Consider the following 22557-nt stretch of genomic DNA (forward strand, 5'->3'; position numbering starts at 1 on the left):
GTCCACAGCGATAGGAGGAAATGGAGGAGTAAATCTACTGTTTGACACTGTAGATGTACTGTTTGGCACTGTAGACAGAGAGGGTGTGGGAAACGAGGCAAGAGCAAATTTGCTCTTGCTCTTGCCATTGTGGACAGCCTTAGCACGGCCGCCATCTGGTACACGCGCGCATTCCGCGTGTGCATTCCGCCAACCGGCTATGGTTTACCACACCACGACAGATTCCATCGCAAATTGTTTTTGCGTTGGAACTAAACACGGCTAGCTATATATATATATATGCATGTGTTTTGCGAGAGTCAACTAGTTCCCAACCCAACAGAAAGAGAAACAGACAAGACAAGAGGCCAAGAGCAGTTCCCAACGGAAAATGGACGGACGCTTGGCGTGTTGCTGGGTACTAGTTTTGACCCGTTGTGGGTGGCGTTCTTTACTCCGTCTCGAGCCCACCTGTGGCACCAAACGTGACCTAAACTCCCAACCGGACGCACGTCACCTAATCAACCTCAACGCCTCCTAAACTATCGTCCCCCCTGCCTTCTAGAGCGCGCACACGTATCATCATGCACCCGCCGCAAACCACACACACCTCGTAATTAAAATAGCCGCAGATGCTGCTACCTAATCATCCCTTGGTTGCCCTCTAATCTACTAGCTAGCTAGTCTCTCTCAGCTCGCGCTGCGCCGTCGACGCGCCAACCATCCGACCAAGGTGCCGCTTTGCCCTGGCCTGAATGATCAACCAAACTGGAAAACCTCACGACCAACCTGGAGCAGCAGTACTGGTGGTACGGCCGAGCTGGACGGGAACTGACGGAACCTCTCGCTCGCATTTGATGCCGTGCTGGTGCACGTACGGCTAGCTCCCCGGGCGCGTCGGCCCCTCGCCAGACCAGTAGCGTTCATTCATCGGGCAGGGCAGGGCCCATTCACGACTCGTTCGGTCCTGCTGTCCCGCGTCCTCCGTGGCTTGGCTCCATCCACCACCCCTATCCACGAGACCATGACCCGTCGCGGCGCGCGCGCGCACCAAACCTTTCCTCTGCCGGCCGGCCCCCCGCTCCACACCTCGTAATAAACGCGCACGGCCCCCGCCGGCCGGCCGATCCAACCGCCTCCGCTCCTCCTCTGCGGCGGCGTCCGCGACATTGAAAACGCGCAGCGCCGGTAAGCCCGGAGCCGTAACGCAACCACCCATCCATCCACCAAACCGCCCCGAGCGGGGGGAGGGGGGGGGGGGCTGTACACAAGTGGGAGTGGGAGCAGAGCGGCGCCGGCGCGGGCGCACGACACGCGCGGGCTCCACCGCCGCAACCGCAACCACCACCCAACCCAACTCCAGCGTCCGCCTGGGCCCGTCAAACTCGCCCCGCAACGAGACGCCGGGCCCGGTCAATGGGGAGAGGAAAAAGGGCAGCAGCAGCAGCAACACGACCACCCCGCGCCAGCGCCATATATACGGGGGGATGCCCCCGCGGCGCCGCGCCTCGGCAACACGAGAGAGAGCTGCCGTCCTCGGCCGATCGAGCGGCCGTCCCGTCCCGTCCCGTCTCGCCACCCCGCGCGGCGCGTCACCTGTCGGGAGGCGCTTGCTATCTCGGCGGAGCCATGGGGCGGTCGCCGTGCTGCGAGAAGGCGCACACGAACAAGGGCGCGTGGACCAAGGAGGAGGACGAGCGACTGGTGGCCTACATCCGGGCGCACGGCGAGGGGTGCTGGCGCTCGCTGCCCAAGGCCGCGGGGCTGCTGCGCTGCGGCAAGAGCTGCCGGCTGCGCTGGATGAACTACCTCCGCCCGGACCTCAAGCGCGGCAACTTCACCGACGACGAGGACGAGGTCATCATCCGCCTGCACGCCATCCTCGGCAACAAGTAAGAAACTATTACTCCATCCTCGTTCTGCCCCCTTGGATTGGATACTCCTACGCATCATCATCGGTCGGCATCGACCCACCGATGCCTTCCATTGGGTTCGTCCACGCTTTTGCTCACGTGGCGGCTTGGTTCTCCTCGCGCGCAGGTGGTCGCTGATCGCCGGGCAGCTGCCGGGCCGCACGGACAACGAGATCAAGAACTACTGGAACACGCACATCAAGCGCAAGCTCCTCGCCCGCGGCATCGACCCGCAGACGCACCGCCCGCACGGCAGCGCCGCCGCGGCGCACCGGGCGGCAGCGCTGCTGCACCCCGCGACCGCCGTCCCGGCTCTCGCGTCCGCCGCGAAGCCGTCGCCGGCGGCGTCGTCGTCGGACGACGGCGCGCGCAGCAGCAGCAGCACCAGCGGCGGCGCGAGCGCGGGGGAGCCGCGGTGCCCCGACCTGAACCTCGACCTGTCCGTGGGCCCGCCGCCGCCGCCGCCGGCCGACACGCCCACCTCGCGGCCGGTGTGCCTGTGCTACCGCCTGGGGCTCCGCGCCGGGGAGGCCTGCGGCTGCCAGGCTGACCATCCGTCGGGCACGCAGGGGTTAAGATATTTCAGGCCGTTGGAGCAAGGCCAGTTCATATGAATCGCCGTGGGACGTCCATCGCCGAGAGAGGGAGGGAGAGAGCCGCTCGATGTGTTTAGATAGCTTCACGGCAGTTTGCCAGTTTGTAAGGACAGGCAGTTTTCTGAAGCAACGGACAGCAATGTTCAAGAAAGAGAAAAGCAACAGGAGGTCGAAAGATCTCCAGTCTTGCCGTGCTGTGCTTCTCCCTTGCCCGTTCAAAATTCGCAATCGCAATCTCTCCCTCCCATTTTCACGCTGTTTGACGAGTAGAAGTCGGTTCCTTGATTGGGCGGCAGAATTGTCGAGGCGCATTATAAATGTTCACGGGTAGTACTACTAGTACAACGAAAGGGCGACCGAACCACCAGGCTCGCCAAACATTCAAAAGGTGGTTCAAGCAGGAAGAGGACGGCTTGTGTTCAAAGCGCCGCGCGACGACCTCCGTCTCCGTGCGGCGACACCGAGCAGAGGCCAGGCGGTGTTCTTTCAGTTCCTGGTAGGTAGGTAGCCGAATCTTTTACACGGTGCCGGTGGAAAGGGCCTGACAGCCGGAAAGCGGTGAAGAGAGCCATGTGCCCGCCCAAGAACCCGGCGCTAGTTTGGTGGTGCTGTCCCGCAGGCCAGCTACTGCACTGCGCACTCTGCGAAGTGCAAACCCGCTCGGCCCTTCCTGCCGGTGCCAGTAGGCAGTAGCACAGTAGAACACACACCCCAGCTCTTGTTCTTCTAAATGCCCAAGCTGAAGTGGCGAACCAAAATATCCAAGCGATCTGTCGAGGATCGACGTTGCTGTCCACGGCCAGGTCATGATGAAGCTCCTTCTGCGGGGATCTTTTTCAGCGCGGGGATTTTTTTCACGCTGCGACCCGAGGTTACGTTGCGTCGCTTTCGGTTCTTTCCCTTTTTCCTGCCCTTTTTTTCACGAATTGAGGGAGCACTTAGTTTCAACTCGCGACGGATCTTATCTCGGCCGACGTCGACGGTGACTAGGCTGGTGCAGCCAGCGCGTGCCGGAGTGTTCACTGCTCACGGTTCCCTTTCGAGCCGGCCACTTGCATTGACACTGGGGTCCAAGCTAAGTGAGCCGCGTGCTGGTCCGATCCAGAGAGAACCTAACACCAAATTATACGCGCCTCCCGTATGCCATGCGTGCAAATTGCCCGCAGATCGATCGAGCGACGCCTCTTCAGACGTCGGAGCGTCGAGTTTTGTTCAGACTTGAGAGTGAGAGCTGGGCTGGACGGACGCCTCTCCATCAGGCAGCAGGCCATTCAGGTGGCGCAGAGACTAGTGTTTGCCCGTGCTCAAGTTCGCTTTCTGCATGCCCAAGCTCTTCCCCCAGAAAATCGTTCACACGAGTCGCAAAACCTGCCTGCCCTACCTACCTGCAAGCAGGAGGAAAAAAAAAACCCCTCTCAGCTCCTACCACTAGTACTTTAATTCTTTTCACGTGTCCACGGGGCTGACCATATTCACGCGCTACGCAACAAGCTAAGTGCAGTCCCCTTCTTCTGTGCCAACATGCAAACCTCATCGATCGATTAATCTGCGACCAGTTTGGTACGGGATTAAAGATTCTGATGATCGTTCAGGTCACACCGTACCGATCGGGACTAGTTTCTGCTAGCAGTACGCTCTTACTACTCCATTAGCTAGCCCTAGCTTCCCAACCAACCGAATAACCGATGATTACCCGACCGATTAGCTATGACGGGCGCAATAACTTGCCATGGATGGAAGGAATCTGGACGGCACGGCATGGAATAGGGAGAGGTGGGTAGCTGGAGGTTGGTGGACAGGCGGCGTCACCTGGCCGGCTCACCGGTCACCGCCTCACCTAATCTGCGGGTCGAGACGCCGCTGGTCTGGCTCCGGGAACGTGATTGCCGTGCCGAGTTTGCAGCTCCTGAAGATTCCTTCATCCGATCAAGTGCAGAAAGCAAAGCAGCGCTGGTGCGTCTTCCAAAATATGAGTACGTACGTCCAGAGAATTTATCTGCGCGTAAAGCAAAATCTGGGTGATTCTAGGGTTTGGTCTCAACCAGGGCACCGTTCGAAGATTCGTTCTCTGCCAGCGTATAGTTGCTTCTGACTTGTGAGAGGTGGTGCCGCAACGGCGGAGCTGCCGAAATGACGCTGAGAAAAAGGCAGTTAGGCTATTCTCTTTTCCTTGGTGGGTACTTATGACACGTCTCATGATGACTCGCAAAAATGCTCACGAAAAAAGGTGGTCAGGCGGCTTGCTATGTACTGCTCGACCAGCGTCTGTGCCACAAAGGCATCTAGAAGGATTCTAGTACTACTGTATAATAGTACTTAAACCGCCAGTTCAAATCTTCAGTTGGGTACGACAGCGAGTGCACTCCTCCTCTGTTTTCTTTTTCGCCAGAGCTCCGAGTGCAGAGAGGCGGCATCGTCGGAGCCGAATGAGAGGCGGTGGCTGTCCTCGAGGAACACGCATGAACTCAGGACGCTCGGCTCATGCTGTGTTGGCTGCCCTGGATTAGAGATCGGCGGACAGCCTGTCCTACCTACCTGCCTGCCCACCAACCTCTCTACATTCTGTCCCCAGCTCCAGCAGTGCGCCTGCGTTCGTTGTGCGCGGCAGCAAGTCTGAGGGCATGCGTGCTGACTGCTGGGTGTAGTACGTGACTTTAGACCCTATTATCACACTTCACTTCGTAAATCCCGTAAACACGAAAAAAAATATCACATTGAATATTTCGACACATACATAGAGTACTAAATGAAATCTATTTATAAAATTTTTTACATGGATGAGCTGTAAATCGCGAGATGAATCTAATGAGCCTGCTTAATCCATGATTTACAACAGTGATGCTACAGTAACCATCCACTAATTATTGATTAATCATGAATTAATTAGCATCATTAGATTCGTCTCGCGATTTACAACCCATCTGTGCAAAAAAAAATTATAAATAGACTTCATTTAATATTTCAAATTAACAAAATTACAACACAAATTTTTTTTGCACGTGGAACTAAACACGGCCAGCCATTTGCGAAGCCGCGGCATTATTTATGGCCAACCGGCCGGACCGCTCTGCCGAGCTGTGCGGTAGGGTGTTGTTGGTTGGATGCGGCAGGAGTTTGGTGCGACCGGAATTCTGGTGGGTTTGCTTGGTTCTTTTTTTTAATGATGAAATAGGAGGAGTAATCCCCTGGTTATATATTATATTAAGAAAAAATAAAAAGAAGACAAAGAAAAATCAAGAAACGAAGAAAATAAAAATAATTACACAAGTGCTTCTAGCCATGAAGACATGGGGACTTTGTATCTAGCTTTTGCTCTTAGAATAAATAAGGTAAATTCTCTCTTGAAGTGCTGCAAACATAAAACTTGACTTGGTTGAATTCCTTTGAAGATGAGGCCGTTCCGTTGCATCAAAAAATACCAACTCATGAAGATAACGATCTCCATGAAAAATGGCACTCCCAGTTGGTTCTTTAGGTGTTATAAAGTGACCAATGGATCATCATCACCCACAAGGAGACCTAACGAGGCCCAGCAAGCTTTTGTTCTTCCCTCATCCGGTGGCTGCCTCGCGTATTGAATTGCTTTTTCCTGAACGACTAACTACACTGCGGTTTCGTTTGGAATAGCTTCAGCTTCTTCTAAAACAATTTTCTCTGATGGAGGAGCTTTTCTAATGAAGCTGAAGTTGTTTCTGAAATCGTTCGGTGAAACATGGGCCTACGAGAGAAGTTGACCGAAGCTATAATTTCTAGCTCCTCCACAGTGTGAGCTGAAAACAGCTTCACCATATGCTTTTGTGGATGAAACTAGTAGCAAAACATCCATTTTGCAAAGTTTCATATGAAGTTGCTTATGGAGCCGTGCTTACAGAGCAATCAAGAAAGCCGATTAAAGCTGTGATCTGTTAAAGATCGTCATGGATTTAAGGTGTCACGGTGACTGCGATATGTGGAATTAGAGGTCGCTACGATCACGAGTCTGTTCTAGACTAGTCGGTCTCAAGCTGCTGATGGTTCAATAACCGAACCAAAAACTGCCCCACCCCACAAAATAAATACTTGTTCCATCGATCCACCCCACCGCGCTAAATAGTTTCTAGTGACCAAACCAAACCAAACCATATATGTCCATTAACCCCAAACCAAACCAAACTTGTTGTCCGTCGATGGGTTCTAGTTCAAACCAACTTCGTGCATGAGCAGCGCGAGGGGCTTCTACTAAAGACTGTGCCGGGTTTGTTGAGTTCCGCAGCAAGAGGCACTGCAGGAGCAGCATGCATGATTCTAATAGACGATGCTGCCTAAAACCAACTTCAAACCGTTCTAAACCAATCCAAACCAATTTTGTTGCTAAACCAAACTAATCCGAGCCTATATATATTTCACTCCATTACCAACCAAACCAAGCCCCTCCAGGAAAGAAACCGAATCACTGAAACCAGTTAGAATCCAAACCATTAGCAGGTTGTGTCGGTCAGTGGGTCTCTCTGACCCTCTGACCTTCGCTGCGGGCTCCTCGGCCGGGCTGCACCCGCCAATCAAACAAACGGATAGGCCTCGCAACCAGAGGGCCCATCAGCAGCGCGGTGGGCGGGCTGTAGTGCGAACTCAGCACGGCCCAGCGAGGCCTACTACGCGATCACGCGGTCGAAAAAAAAAAACGTGGCGTCTCCCGCCGTCCCGCGGCGGCCCGCGCCGAGACCGAGCGCGCCTCGGTTCCGTCGGCGCGGCAAAGCGAAAATAAGCCGCGCGACCGCCGACCATCGCGCGAACCATGGTGCGCCGCGCGTGCGTCGACAGGCGGTGGCGTGGCGTGCGCGTGGGCGGCCGGCGCCGGCCCTTTTCTTCCGCTTCCGCCAGGGGCTGCCGGGGCGCGGGCTGTCCCGAGGCCGGACACGGCTCCTTTTGCGTGGCGTGGTGTCGAGATTCGGATGTCGCGGCGCCTGCCGCGTCGAACCTTCAGTCGACGGCAACAGCTAACCAGATGTCGCCATGGCCGGCCCTGAGCTCCGCGACGGCGCAAAGCCGCTGCCAGTTGCCATTCCTTTGGGGCGTCTGCGAGACTGTCGTCGGGAGCGCACGTAAACCGCAAGCAAGAGGACGAGTTCATGAAAACGCCCTGCGGTCCGGCCATGACCCCACTTCGCGCCAAGCAACACTAGTGCTATATCCTGAGGCCGTGTTTAGTTTGAGCGCAAAAAATTTTTACGTTAAAATCTTCCTAATTTGAAGTACTAAATGAAATCTATTTATAAATTTTTTTGCACAGATGAGTTGTAAATCGCGAGGCGAATTTAATGATACTAACTAATTTATTATTAATCAATAATTAGCGGATAGTTACTGTAGCATCACTGTTGCAAATCATGGATTAAGTATGCTCATTAGATTCGTCTCGCGATTTACAGCACATCTATGCAAAAAATTTTATAAATAAATTTCATTTAGTACTCCATGCATATGTTGAAATATTCGATGTGACGTTTTTTTTGTGTTTACGAGGTTTATAAGTAAAAATCTAAACAGGGCCTCATGTGACGAATTCCCAACGTGCTAGGGAGACATTCCCACCTACTCCACGCTACGGGTGCTCTCTCTCTCTCGCAAGAGCTACAGACCTTCCGTCCGGTTCCATCAGCGCCCGAGGAGCAATTGTATTTTACGCGAGCTTTGCTAGTCGGCAAGCCGTGGGGAAACGTGACGGAAGACGAAGGAATCCATTCCGCGCGCGCAGGGCATGGGCAGGGCCCGGAACGCGCCCGTGCACACGGGTGTCCCCCGAAGCGCGAGGTGGAGCTGCGAGGCCCCGGTGACAATGGCGTCGGCTCCTTCCGTCCGTTCTCACCTCCGCTCCTACCGTCCTGCTCCCATCGCCGCGGTCCCAGCCCAGAAGGCCATCTGGATTCTGGCAAATGGCCATAGGCGATGCGATCGATGACGGATCCGGTGGGGGCAGGCAGACAGGGGTCGGCAGCGCGCAGGGCGACCGAGTTGTTTAGGGCGCGTTTGGTTACCTGCTTCTGCGCGTGCAAGCATCCGCAGATGCAACCTCTTGCTGTTTGGTTGCTGTGAGTCAGGCTCTGTGTGTACAATGCTGGTGTTTGGTTGCCTGCACCGAGGCTGGGAGCAAGGCTCGCACGATGTTTAAAGCACCCTCAGCCAGGCTTCGCACATACGAGCAAATTAGTCGCATCTCGGGAGCCAGGCTCCGCCGGTGCTGGCTCACGCAGCCTGGCTCGCGGGAGAAGTGAACCAATCGCGCCCTTGACCCCCCGCCCCGCTTCACTTCACTGGTTAACTACTTACGCCCCGTGCCACGTGTCCGGCAGATCCGCCCGCCTCGGCCTGGGCGCGCGCATGCATGTGATGACCTTGCCGCTTCGTACATTGTTTACTGCTCCCCAAGCCGAAAGCGGCAGCACTGCAGCACCCAGTCGCGCCGTCAAAATAAAAACACCACCGTTGGCTCGGCTGCATTGCACCGTCCAAACCCGGCGGTCTCGGACTCGGACCCCAGCGTCGAAGTCTAGCTGTGCGCGGTGGCGGTCGAGCACTCGAGCCGGGGGCCGGCCATCTCCGGGGAGATCACGCCATGTGCGCGCGCGCCTGCCCGAAATCGGGATCTCACCTCGCTGGCGCGCCCGGGCCCCTCGGCTCGCCGGTGACTCAGTGACGCGACAAGCAAGTGCGCGCTGGTCCCTCCCTCCCTCGCCGTCCGTCCCGGGCCGCGTCGCCACCACCTCCAAGCTCCAGCTTGGCTGCTTCACCCCGGACAACAGAACTAGGGCCCCGGTGCAAGCGGAACCATGCGAGCGCCCACCCGCTTCTCGTGCCTGGGACAGCTAGATCCAACCGCAGGCGCCCCCGCGTGTAGTGTAGCCACGCGCTGGGCTCGGCTCGGCCACCCGTCGCGCGGCGCGTTCATGGCTCATGGCCCTGCCACCTGCTGCTGTTTCCAGCGGTAATCAGCACGGGCCCGTGACGTGTCGGCCACACGACACGACGGGCTGGGTTGATCGATCGAACCGATCGGCCCCATCCGCCCGTAGTCGTCACATGCTCACGGTTACGGGCGGTAAAAAGCCTAAGATTTTGAATTAGAAAATTTAAAAACTGGATTTTAAAAAAATCGGACTCTAATTTTATATAATTTTGATTTAAAAAATTTAAAAATCTTATTAAATTGTAAAAAAACTATTAAAACCATGACCTGTTACCCCTCCTACTCACTGCGCCGCCCCTTGATCGGGGGCGCTAAACCCTTTTACGAGCCCGCGCGCTGCGCGGCCCGGCTGGCTGGCCCAGTCCCCCCTCCTGGTGTGGCGGCGGCGCAACACGCCCGGTCGCCCGCCCCCCGAAAGGCGGACGGGCCCCTTGCACGGCAGCGCGGCTTTATGCATTCGAAAAAAAGGCGGACGCGTCACTTTCGGAAAGGAAGAAAAAAAAAAGCTACATAGCACACGCTGTATATCCTATGGCAGCACAGTACGGTGCTCCACGTCACGGGAGCGCGTTTTATATTCGACGTTCCAAAGCATGTCGGGTATAGTTGCTGCTTGCTTGCACATGCAAGCAAGCAAAAGGGGGAGAAAAACAGTAGTGGATGAGAAAGAAAAAATAATAATTTGGGGGGAGGGGAGGGAGTACGTTGGAGTGTCACTGGGTGTGCAGGCCGCGAAAGAATTTCGTGCCACGAGAAACAGAATTTTGGTTTTCAAATCAAGCAACGGCTACTGGCTAGGGGCGCGTCCGGAAGGCACGGCCGAGGGAGGGCGGCACCCGCACGTAACCACCTGGGAACGGAAACTTGACAAGGACGACCGAGCCTAGCATCGTTGTCAACAAGACCCCCGTATCCTGGGACAAAGCCTGATCGTGTGTGGCGCCACTCTTTGTTGCAAACCCATTGTACACCATCACGGAATCAGCGTGCTATAAACCTTTGCTTAAAGAGTCATGATTGCCTTTCCAGCAAAAAAAAAAGTCGTGACACAGGAGCAGCACCGCTCTACATCTCTCGGAATTGTATGATTTGCAATTGCATGGATATGGATGTGTCTTAGATAACGTTGCAGATTTATTTCGAAGGGAACAATTCTAATTTACCATGTATGTATGACATTAGTATGAACACCCGTGATCGGTGTTGTCTCTTTATAAGTATGAACACCCGTGAACCATTAGTATAGTTTGTGAAAAGTTGTTGATTTTTGTACTGTAGCACATTTCGTTGTTATTTGATAAATAATGTCTAATTATGGATTAATTAGGCTTAAAAGATTCATCTCGTGCTAATAAGTTAGAATGTGTAATTAGTTATTTTTTTAACTGCATTTAATGTTCTATGCATGTGTCCGAACATTTGATGTGAAAAAAGGCCTAAGATGCTTTTGCTTTTCAAAACATTGATAAAAATTTGCCATTCTTTTTGAAAAAAGACCTACAGAAAAAGATGTTTCAGTTAAAACAAAATGCTACTTTTGAGTAGAAGTAAAACGGAAACAAGTTCGAAGGGCGAAACGCCGGTTTATCGCTCGTGCGCGTACGTCCATTTCTACACACCGCATAAGAATCATGGTCCATGATTACAAGCTTTTTACAAGACCAGCGATCCTGTACATTCCGGATTGCTCCGGCATGGTCCATTCTCCCCACGGTGAAGCGCCTAAGCCAAGCGATCATAGGAGCAGCCAGCTCGGACAGGGAGCGCGCATGCATTCTTGCCCCCCTTAACCTCCTGTCTCTAGCTAAAGAGAAAAAGGCAAAGCGTGGAGCCGCACCGCGCTCACGTTGCGGGGGGCCACTCCGAGCCGGAGCACCCGACGACGGATCCCAGCGCAGAGGATCCGGCGCGGCGAGCTGGCCAGCACCAGCAACATCGCCGCCCTCCGCGAACCGAGTCCCCCGGCACCCCGCCCGCAGCCGCCGCGCTGACACCGGTGCCCCGCAGTCGACGGACCCACGTGTCGGCGGCCCGCGTGTTCATCCGCGGCTGCAGCGGCGCGGGCAGCGATACGGCTCCTCGCCGAAAGGTCCGGCCAGATGCAACCCGTGGGATCGGGATCCGACGGGCGCGCTTCGCCGCGGGGGCCGCGCCACGGGCGGCCACGCGGGACAGATCTCCTCCGCCCCGGCGGCCCGGCCGTACGCTGCCCCCACGCTCCCTCACGCGAACACGTCGCGCAAGCGGTAGCAGACTAGCAGCAGCAGGCAGCAGCCACCCCCTCCGCCCCCGCAGGCCCCGCTCCCACGACTAGTAGGCCTCCACTCCACTCCAACCCCCCGCTCCCCCCACCCACGCCGCCGCCGCCGCCGCCGCCGCCGCTCCCCACCGAGGCGAACCCCGCCGCCGCCGCCGCCGCCGCCGGACCCGACGACGAGATGAAGGGGGCAATGCCGCCGCGGCCGTTCATGGTGCCGGGCCCGGGGGGGCCGATGCCGCCCCCGCAGCAGCAGTTCGGGCTGGTGGAGACGCGGCCCCCGCTGGCGGCCGTGCTGCGCCCGCGCTTCAACATCCCGGGCCTCCACCCGTCCGCCGCCGCCGCCGCCGCGGCCTCCGGCGCGGGCAAGATCGCCTCCACCTACGACCTCGTCGAGCCGATGCGGTTCCTCTACGTGAACGTCGTCAAGGCGCGGGACCTGCCCGTCTCCGCCACGGGCGCCATCGACCCCTTCGTCGAGGTCAAGCTCGGCAACTTCAAGGGCACCACGGCCGTCAAGGCCGCCAGCCACAGCCCGTCCTGGCAGCAGGTCTTCGCCTTCTCCGCCGCGCACCTCCAGTCGCATCTGCTCGAGGTCCTGGTCAGGGCCAAGGATCTCGGCGGCGACGACCTCGTCGGGCGCGTCGCCTTCGACCTCGCCGAGGTGCCCGTCCGCGTGCCCCCGGACTCGCCGCTCGCGCCGCAGTGGTACCGCCTCGAGACCAAGCGCGGCGACAAGATGCCCCACGGCGAGGTCATGCTCTCTGTCTGGCTCGGCACCCAGGCCGACGAGGCGTTCCCGGACGCCTGGCACTCCGACGCGCACGCCGCCGCGGGCCCCGCGGCCGTCGCGTCCACGCGCGCCAAGGTCTACTTCTCGCCCAAGCTCGTGTACCTCCGCGTCGCCGCCTTGGGGGCGCAGGACCTCATCCCGCACGACACCTCGCGCCCCATGAGCGCCTGCGTCAAGCTGCAGCTCGCCGGCCAGGTGCGCCGCACGCGCCCCGGAGCGCCGCCAGGGGCGCCCAACCCGATTTGGAACGAGGAGTTCATGTTCGTCGTCTCGGAGCCCTTCGACGAGCCGCTGGTCATCACCGTCGAGGACCGCGTCGCGCCGGGCCGCGACGAGATGCTCGGCCGCATTTTCCTGCCTCTCCAAGCAGCAATGCCGCGCCACGACCACTTCGGCAAGCCCGTGGAGCCGCGTTGGTACAACCTCACGCGCCCCAGCGATGATCCTGACAAGAAGGAAGTCAAGTTCGCGAGCAAGATACAGATCCGGATGTCGCTTGATTTTGGGTACCACGTTCTTGATGAGTCCACTTACTACAGCAGCGATCTCCAGCCATCGTCAAAGCCAGCGAGGAAACCAAGCATTGGGATGCTTGAGCTGGGGGTTTTGGGTGCGCGGAACTTGATACCGATGAAGCCCAAGGATGGACGCACCACGGACGCCTATTGTGTGGCCAAATATGGACCAAAGTGGGTGCGCACGAGGACCGTTCTTGACACGTTGAATCCGCAATGGAATGAGCAGTATACTTGGGAGGTGTTCGATCCTTGCACCGTGATCACAGTGGTGGTGTTCGACAATGGCCAGATCGGGAGCAAGAATGGTGGCGGCCCAGATCAGCGGATTGGGAAGGTCAGGATCCGGCTCTCAACTTTGGAGACTGACAGGGTGTACACGCATTTCTACCCTTTGCTGGTTTTACATCCAAGTGGACTGAAGAAGACTGGTGAGCTGCATTTGGCTGTGCGGTTTACGTGCACGGCTTGGGTGAACATGATGGCGCTGTATGGTCGTCCGCTGCTACCAAAGATGCACTACACACAGCCGATCCCAGTGATGCAGTTGGACTACCTGAGGCACCAGGCGATGCAGATTGTTGCAGCAAGGCTTAGTCGTGCTGAACCCCCTCTGCGCAGGGAGGTTGTGGAATACATGCTTGATGTGGACTCGCACATGTTTAGCCTCCGGCGCAGCAAGGCTAATTTTTATCGTATTACCTCACTGTTTTTTGGTTTTCTGGCAATGCTGAAGTGGTATGAAGGCATCAGGAGCTGGCGGAACCCAATTACAACAATGCTAGTGCACATGCTGTTCCTGATACTGATCTGCTACCCGGAGCTCATCTTGCCTACCTTCTTCCTCTACATGTTCATGATTGGGTTGTGGAACTATAGGTACAGGCCAAGGCACCCGTCACACATGGATACCAAGCTATCCCATGCTGAGCTGACACACCCTGATGAGCTTGATGAGGAGTTCGACACATTCCCAACCTCCAGACCAGCTGACATTGTAAGAATGCGCTATGACAGGCTCAGGAGCGTCGGAGGTCGTGTGCAGACGGTGGTCGGAGACCTGGCAACGCAAGGCGAGAGGGCACACGCACTGCTGAGTTGGAGAGACCCTCGGGCCACCACCATCTTCATATTCTTATCCCTGGTGGTTGCCATTGTGCTCTATGTGACTCCGTTCCAGGTTTTGATGGTGATCACCATGCTTTACCTGCTGCGGCACCCCCGGTTCCGCAGCAGGATGCCATCTCTGCCGTTCAACTTCTACAGGAGACTGCCTGCCAAGTCCGATATGCTCCTTTGAGCTCACAGCATTCAGAGTAAGAGACACGAATGAAAGTTGTAGCTATTTGTCTGTTCCACTCGGTTCCTTCTGATCATCATCATATCTGATGTGAATATACCTGATGAATTCATATATTGGAGGCCATGGGTGGCCCAGGAATAAGGTGTTGGTTTAATGGTTGATTTCCTTGGGTTATGCCAATGAAAGGGAACAACTGGGTCCCTTTTGAGTTTTGGGACAGTGAGAGGAGGTTTTTGGGTGCAAAGGTGTAATGTTAGCTTCAGGTTATTAGCTTAGAACTAAATGCAGGAACAATATTACCCTCCCAGTGTATTTTGTTTGTATTTGTGTTGTCGATTTTGTTTGGCTCAGTGATGTGATCTTGCCCCTGCACCTGGACCATGGTCTTTGTTCTGGACTTCTGGTCGTGCCACTCACCTTCTTTGCTTCAGTGGTCATGCCTTGCTTGTTTTGCTGCAGTTGTACTCATCGCCTCCAGGTTGTTGTGCTGCGTTGTTTGTTTGTTGAGAAGTTGCGCCGGCGGTGGCAGGAATTCGTCGTTCTTGTGACTTTGAAGATTGTCGTGCTGATTGATCTTTTGACTAAAGATGCCGTGTTCGATCACAATCTGTTGTTTTCCATGGTGGTGCGGAAATGAAGCCACATTTCCTGTGTAACTGATGCAAGAAATTAGAAACCTGAAACCCCACCGGAGGAAAACATGTGGCCCATGGCCCTGATCTGTACTGCAATTTCTGACAAAATGAACCTTGCAGCTCTTTTTCTTGCTGACAACAAACGCGGAAGCGTATGAAAAAGGATGAACGAGAATATGGCCACGGTGTGGTTAGGTGAAGAAGGTACTGAAACATGGGTGCTAGCGACTCATTTCCCATGTCAGGAATATCTCCCTTGTGCAAGAGGAGAACCTGTGAAAGTCTAAAACGCGATGCTTCGGCACACCCTAAACGCATGGACTTTGTCCGACCCTCACACCCCTCCCCCAGCTCTGCCTCGCTGAAGCCGCCGCCGCCCTTACCTTCGACGTTCCATCGTCGGAGCCACAGGCCCACGACAATTGTCTTGTTTCTATTTCTCTCCCGTTGATAAGCTATGATAAGCCGCAAATATTAGGAGTCATTAGCAGTCAAACCATCACAAAAGATCAAATAACTATTTTTTTTGTTTCGGAATATTTTTTTTCCGAACAATTTTTTTGTATTACTGGAATAATTAAAAAATATTCCGAAACAAAAAAGTTGTTTTAGAATAAATTTAATTGGACTACACATGTGGACTTATTTGTTGAGCTAGTTTAGGCCCAAAATATAAAATCTGGGGTGGATGGACCCAGCAGCGCCCCATCCACCCCAGATTTTGCATAAATTAGCCTAACAAATCGACCCACATCATGTATAATCCAGTCAAATCGACCCACGAGGGTGAGACAGGCCTGAGCGCGGTGAACTCCGCGAGAAGACGACGCCCGGGACTCCGCGCGAGGGAAAAATATCTGAACGCGCGGCTGCGACGCCGAGCCAGTGGTGGTGGCCTATCATCTCCCCGCGCGCGCGAACGTTCCCAGCTCCAGGAGTCCCTCCGAGATGGCGCCCGCGCCCGCGGCTGTCGCGGCGGCGCGCCCGTTGTCTCTCCCTTGCGCGTCGTCCCCGCGGCAGGGACGCCAGGGTCGCGCGTGCTCGTTCCACCGCGCCGCGCCGAGCGCGCCCCGCCACACTCGCGTCCTCTGTAAGTCAGCTGCCGTCCGTGAGTGCTCGCATCTTATCCACTCTTATCTTTTCGACTCGTCTCTCTCTCGGCGGTTCTTGCAACGTTCGTGCTCGTCCGGGGACAATCAGAAAATTTGACCGGCGAATCGTTGCATTGCAAACTGAGCTCGGGTGTACGCTCTGACGTGACGATTCCAGTTCCCGTACAGGAACCGGGCCGCTGCTCCCGGCTCCGGCGGCGGCCGCTCTGCAGCCAGGCCGAAGTGGCGGCGGGCGCCACCGTCGACGACGACGAGGCGTGCGAGCTGGTGAGCGGGTCGGACCTCGTCATCGGCGAGGGCGACGACAGCGTCCGCGCGCACCTCTTCAGGGCCGTCAAGAACAACAACGGCACGGGCATCCTGCTCCTCTCCGACGTCTTCGGCTTCGAGGACTCCGCCACGCGGGACTTCGCCTACCGCGTCGCCTGCAACGGCTACAAGTACCAAACCTTCGCTGCTTGTTCGATCCAGCTCCCATTGCTCGATCTGATCTGCGCCGCGCCTTGATGTTTTCGGACGCGCAGTGTGCTGGTGCCGGACCTGTTCCGGGGCGACCCGTGGAAGCCGAGCGCCCCGTTCGACGAGGGCGGCTTCGCGCGGTGGCTGGCCGGGCAGGCCCCGGCGCGGGTGTCGGGCGACATCGACGCGTGCACGAGGTGGCTGGTGGACGAATTCAAGGCGGCGGGGGTGTCGAGGAGGCTGGGCGTCGTCGGGTTCTGCTACGGCGGCGCCCGCCTCGTGGAGGCGCTGGCGCGCGACGCGGACGCCGGCGAGGGCGGCCGCTGCTTCAGCGCGGGGGTCTGCTTCTACGGGTCCCGGATGGACGCGTCCCTGAGCGCCCGCCTCGCGGCGCCCGTGCTGTTCGTGTGCGGCGACGGCGACCCGCTGTGCCCCGTGGAGACGGTGCGGGAGCTGGAGAGGCGCGCCGGGGGCGCCATGGCCGCGGTGTACGCCGGCAGGGGCCACGGGTTCGCGCACCGGCCGCAGTCCGTGGAGGAGGACGCCGACGCCGAGGACGCGTTCAACGCCATGCGGGGGTGGCTGCACGACCACCTGCTCGCCTGATCAGCCGGCGGTGCGTACATACTAGGTTTGTCGAAGATCGGAATCAAGCATGCGCGTAAGAGTTTGCGAGAGTTTTTATTTGTGTACTGACGCCGCAAAACTGTAGAGTATTGCTAAAAAAACGGTAAAGACTTCATTGTAGCCGGCCGTAAATTTGTTCACCTGCACGGCCGCCTGTCTTTCATCCACACCACGTGTTCACAAAGGAGGGCGGCTCCCACTCACCCATAGACCGTCAGGCATCAGCACCATCCCCGACCCATCATCCACCCAGCAACAGCTCCCACCCTTGTATGCCATCAAAAAAAAAAAGCTCCCACCCAACGCGGCTCCCCCTCGAGGCGGGACAGGGCGCGCTGCCCACCGCCTGCGCCCTCCTTTCCCGGCCATCTACGGCCGCCGCCGCAGCAAGTCACCGGCGGCTGCCAACCCCCGTCTCTCTAACCCATCCCCACTCTCTACCTCCCATTGTACCCTGCAAACCCTAGGTTCCCTGCCGCCATGGATGGTAGCTGGTCGCCGGTCTTCGTCAGCTCACCTGATGACCCCTCCCCTACCCGGATCTGCGCGCTCAAGAGTCGTGGTCATCTTCCCTGCCCGCACCCCCACCCCTAGCCACGCGCACTTCCTGGGGGCGGCTCGACTGGGCCTAGCTCCGCTGCGCTGCTTCCGCGGCGTCATCTTTGACAAGGACAATACGCTCATGCCCCAGTGTTCTCGCCGCCACGTTCGACGAGTGCCGCACGGTGTTCTCGTCCGGCGCCGTCGCCATCTACAACAACTTCACAGGTTTGGCTGTTCCCATGAGCCGTTCGATTGGGGGAAATGCTACATGTTGATGTAATTGAACTGTTGATGGGCGGGCGCAGGGATGAAGGAGTACGATCCGGATGGTGTGGAAGCGACGAGGTGAGGCGGCCATGGAGGGTGTTCATGTGATCAGGCATGACAAGTGCAGACTCACTGTCACACGACCAATAGTCTTAATAGTTCATACAATCATAACTGATCATACTAATTTGGTTCGATTTATTGGTTAATCCACATTAATTCTGGTATTGTGTGGAAATGGGTTTGTTCATGGTAATGACTTAATGGGTACATTGCAAACTGTAGGAGTCTGATATTTGTATTATTTATGGAACTTGTTAATATCTTCTGCAATATAGATTTCATCATTAACCCACTGTTTAGCCTCGTTACTTTGTTCGATAGTTTCATTTTGTATGGAGATATTGGGCACTGAAATTCACCTCACAATTTGTTTAACGTTTCTTCTGTAATTGGATTTAACTATATGTAGAGAATATAATGCATCTATGCATTCTTTTTCACATCATCATAAGCATTTCAGTACTTTGCAATAGGCATTTTTGTCAAAATAAGGAAGCATTTTCAGTACTTTACTATAGAGAATTATATCAATTACTAGAAGCATTTTAACTATAAAAAATTACTAGATGCATTTCAGTACTTTCCAGCAGGCAAATACATCAAATATGAGAAACATTTCAGTACTTTCCAGTAGGCAAATACACCAATTCATCAAATACTAGAAGCATTTTTAGAACTAGGTAATAATATTGGTAGAAATTGGACAATAATATTGTTCTGCTATCTATGCCGTGTCATCAGTTAACACAATATGTCTTGAAAACAAATGTCCTCTGACATTTTTATATGTTCATGCATTTTCCATGTGGTGGGTTCTGAATGAGGCAATAAGCCAATAACACCTTCTAGGTTCAGGCAAATTCATGCATTTTTATTAGGCAACTTCATTGAATATTCATACACCTTTTTTTACTATCATTGTAGTATGTAGTCACTATCACACCCGGTTTTAATGAGGAAACCGAATGCATAACTATATGTATGCCAGGACCAAATTTCATACATATAGAGACATTATAAGTGAATAATCAGCAACAGTATCACGTAAAAGCAATAATTAAAATATTATCAGAGTTATACAGTTTATCCTGGAAACGATGGCTTCAACTTCACAGGCAATCGACTGGGGGTTGCGTACGCCTAGAACTCAGCAACATCTTCAGAAAAACTTTATAAACCTTCTCCTTCTGAGCAGCAGTATGCAAGGGTGAGTACACTTATGGTTGGTACTCAGCAATGCCACAAGAAATAACTAGAATGTGATTTATATCCATCTTTAAGTTTATTAATCATGTGAGGGTCCAAACCGCTCTTGACCGTGAGCACGGCTAACCGGTTAGTTTTAACTCTGCAGAGGTTGTACACTTTCACCACAATTCGCGTAAAAGTTCCGAAGAACTTTGAACCCAACCACACATATGTGCTGATCAGGCACAATACCACACTTCCGAGGTGTGATTGCATAGGGACGCTACAAGACCTTTACAAAGAATCAATATATGTATGTGTTGGTCCCTGCCGTTGCGGTCCCTCAGAAGACACAGCTTCCTTCACCCGCTCCACAACACAAACTCATAACCACCAAGCGAAATAACCCCAACACAACATATAGTTCATCTAATTACTTAGCCAAGACCAGAGCCATATAGTATTGTGGTTGTACGGTTTTCTTGGGTGGTTCTCCATGTTCCAATTAATTCAAAGTACTCTTGTATATAAGCATAGATAGAAAGATGGTTAGGGTCACTTGCCTTTCTCCAACAAAAAGCTACTCTTACTGCTCTTCACTGCTCTTCAGCTTTTGCTCACTTGCAATTCTTGATCTTCAATCTTTGAATGGCGATCCTTCTACTTGAGGCGATCAACGAGCAACCATACAAAGCAAACAAAAAGATACAACTAAGAACATTACACCATAACCAAAAAAGGCTTTAAAAGAATGTACTAAAGGATAGGGCTCGTTGCTATGGTTACGGAGGCGCAAGAAACACGGAAAACGGAGCTAAAACGGCGATTCTATGGGTTAAACGGTGAGTCAGGAATTTATTAGTCACGATTAACCAAAGGGTTAAGAACTAGTGGAAAAGATTTGCAAGACACAAAAAACTGTGCTCACAGAGGATAACAAGGTCATAAAACTATCGCACACGTTGCAAGGATCACGTGAGCATGAGAATCGATGAAAACGGAGTTGAAACGAAGAAGTTATGATTAAAACGGGGTTCTAGGGATTTATCTGCGATAGATTTGAAAGAAAAGGGGCTAGCTATAAAGAAACCAAGGACTAAAACAAGATTAAACCTAAACTACAGGGGCTAGAAAACAAAAACTAAAGCTTTGGATGGCGGGTTCTATTTTACAAAAGAACAGGGGCTAAACTGAAAAGAAAAGGGCTCGTACGTAATTATTTTTGAACTAAAGTGGACCGCGGGTTGATTACTAGAAAATCGAGGGGCTCTTTTGCAAATCAGCCTGGGTTGACCGGTACCTGGTCTCATTGACTCAGGTTAGATCGGTTTTGAGCCGCTGGATCTCGATCGGACGGCTAGGACTGGATCGGGCGAGCGGGCGGCGGCGCTGGGCGACCGGCGGCGAGGCGTGGCGGCGGCGGGTCACCGGAGGTTGCCAAACTTGGCCTTCCGGGCTCGGCTCAGCTTGGGTTTTGGACAGAAAGTGAGCACGCACGACGGCGAACTCGACTTGGGGGTCCGCGCGGGGCTTTGGCAAGAGGAACAGGGCTCACGACGTCGACCAGAGGTGGCGGAGCGCCGGCGAGCGGCTGCGCATGCGAGAGAACGAGATAGGGAGGGATAAGGAAACAGAGAGCATCCTCACCACGACGCGAACCTTCGGGGCGGAGAAAACATCGAGGGGAAATGGCGGAATGGCGACGCGACGCGGAGCTCCGAGCTCGGCAATGGCGGCTCGCGAGCTAGGGTTTTGGGCGGTGGCGGCGGCTGCGGCTCGGAGGGGGCCCAAGGGGGTAGGGCGGCGCTTAAATAGGGGCCGAGGGAGTCCTTGGCGTGTGCGCCAAGGCGACGGGCGGCGAGGCATGGCGTGGCGTGGCGTGGCCGGACTCTGGCTCGAGTTCGAGCCGCGCACGGGAGGAAGGAGACAGCCCCGACAGGTGGGGCCCACCTGTCGGCGGCAGAGAGGAGAGGGGCGCGAGCTGGGCCGGGGAGAGGGAATTGGGCCGGCGGGATTGGGCTGCGCGGGGAGGAAAGGAAAGAAAGGAAGGGAGAGATAGAGGCGCTGGGTTGGGCCCGAAAAAGAGAACCGAGCCGGTTTAGGCTGAAGAAGGAAAATGTTTTTCATTTTCTGAAAACAACTCAAACACATTCATTTGAATTTAAATTAGGAGAATTTAATTCAACTGAACCCAAACAATAAAATAAATACAATTCAACATGAATGCATAACAACCAAAATGACCTCATTTAATTTAGAAGACAACCAATTATTATTATTTTTGTACAAAATTCCCTGAAAAGAAAATAAATGTTGGCAAATTTTTAAAAATTATGAGAAAATTGTTGTTTTATTTTTAATTTTAATCACATCCTGAAATCCAAAAATTTCAGGGTGTGACAGTCCCGAATTAGGCAATAACACTTTTAGCATAAGACAAATTCATATATTTCATTGGGCAAATTTATTGGATCATTTTTTCATCTAAAGCTTTTCCTGATTTTTTGAATTTTCGTTCAAAGTTCCAGCTTCTGAAGAAAGACAATCCCCATTTGATATTGGTCTGCTCTTTTTGTCTGCATTTGCTATAATTTCTCTTCTCTGCTTCATGCAGATAGGGATAACATGAGCTCCATCACCTCTTCTTCGATTGGGTCGGCATAGCAGCGGTATGTAACACCTTAATCTAAATTTCAGCAATTAATAATAAATTTAATTGGCTTTATTTAATTTTTTAGGATTTAATTTGCTTAGCCTCGCATTTATAATTTATTTTTGCTTCATAAAGTAATTAAAAATTTATGTTAGGGCTAACTTGTTGTTGCATTCATGCTGGTGCATTGTTTTATTTGTTTGAGTGCTAGGGTTGAATTCAAATTTGAATTTGAATTCCAATAGTTTGAGTGGTGTTTGAAATCGAAAAAGGTAGGAAATAGAAAACCCAAACCCTTTAGCAATCCAGCCCAGCGGCACCGGCCCACCTCTCCCGCTTGCCTATTCTTTCCCATGGGTCGACCCCCTCTTTCCCTGGGCCCGCTCCCACGCGTCTGGCCGCCTCCCGCGTCCCAGCTCCCTCCCGCGCTCTCCCGCACCGCAACGGCCCTGCATCCCGCACCCCCGCCTCGCCAGCGCCGCGGCCCAGCTCGCGCTACCCCCGCGCCCGAGCCCAGCGCTCCGCGCGACGCCCCCTTGACCTCGGGACCCCACCTGACAGGTTGTAAGGAACATGGCACCTTTTATGCCATTTCAAGTGATTTTGGTGATCGAATGACAACACAACACTTGGACTAATATGATTGTTAAGATGATCATTCTCAGGCTTTTAGGTTCAAGTGATGACAAAGAGAAAGAGAAGATAGGCGTA

At 54.2% G+C, this 22557-nt stretch overlaps 3 protein-coding genes across 4 annotated transcripts; all 3 read left to right on the forward strand.

Annotated features, from left to right (window-relative positions):
• Positions 1–1409: 1409 nt before the first annotated feature.
• LOC120698596 (myb-related protein 308-like) lies at positions 1410–2681 on the forward strand. The gene is made up of 2 exons (XM_039982289.1): positions 1410–1871; positions 2020–2681. Exons 1-2 carry the CDS (start codon positions 1609–1611, stop codon positions 2504–2506), a joined length of 750 nt encoding a protein of 249 aa, XP_039838223.1. The 5' UTR covers positions 1410–1608; the 3' UTR covers positions 2507–2681.
• Positions 2682–11692: 9011 nt separating this feature from the next.
• On the forward strand, positions 11693–14727 carry LOC120698594 (FT-interacting protein 3-like). Its single transcript, XM_039982286.1, has one exon. The coding sequence runs from the start codon at positions 11870–11872 to the stop codon at positions 14294–14296; it is 2427 nt and encodes an 808-aa protein (XP_039838220.1). The 5' UTR covers positions 11693–11869; the 3' UTR covers positions 14297–14727.
• Positions 14728–15739: 1012 nt separating this feature from the next.
• LOC120698595 (carboxymethylenebutenolidase homolog) lies at positions 15740–17286 on the forward strand. 2 transcript variants are annotated; one of them, XM_039982288.1, is made up of 3 exons: positions 15740–16024; positions 16204–16486; positions 16571–17286. In XM_039982288.1, the coding sequence occupies exons 1-3, from the start codon at positions 15883–15885 to the stop codon at positions 17109–17111; spliced, it is 966 nt and encodes a 321-aa protein (XP_039838222.1). In that variant the 5' UTR covers positions 15740–15882; the 3' UTR covers positions 17112–17286. The 2 variants fall into 2 exon arrangements, with proteins under 2 accessions (XP_039838222.1, XP_039838221.1); XM_039982287.1 differs by having other exon boundaries at positions 15769–16042.
• The last annotated feature ends 5271 nt before the right edge of the window (positions 17287–22557 follow it).

Source organism: Panicum virgatum, chromosome 3K (genome assembly GCF_016808335.1).
Source record: "Panicum virgatum strain AP13 chromosome 3K, P.virgatum_v5, whole genome shotgun sequence".
Taxonomy (NCBI): domain Eukaryota; kingdom Viridiplantae; phylum Streptophyta; class Magnoliopsida; order Poales; family Poaceae; genus Panicum; species Panicum virgatum.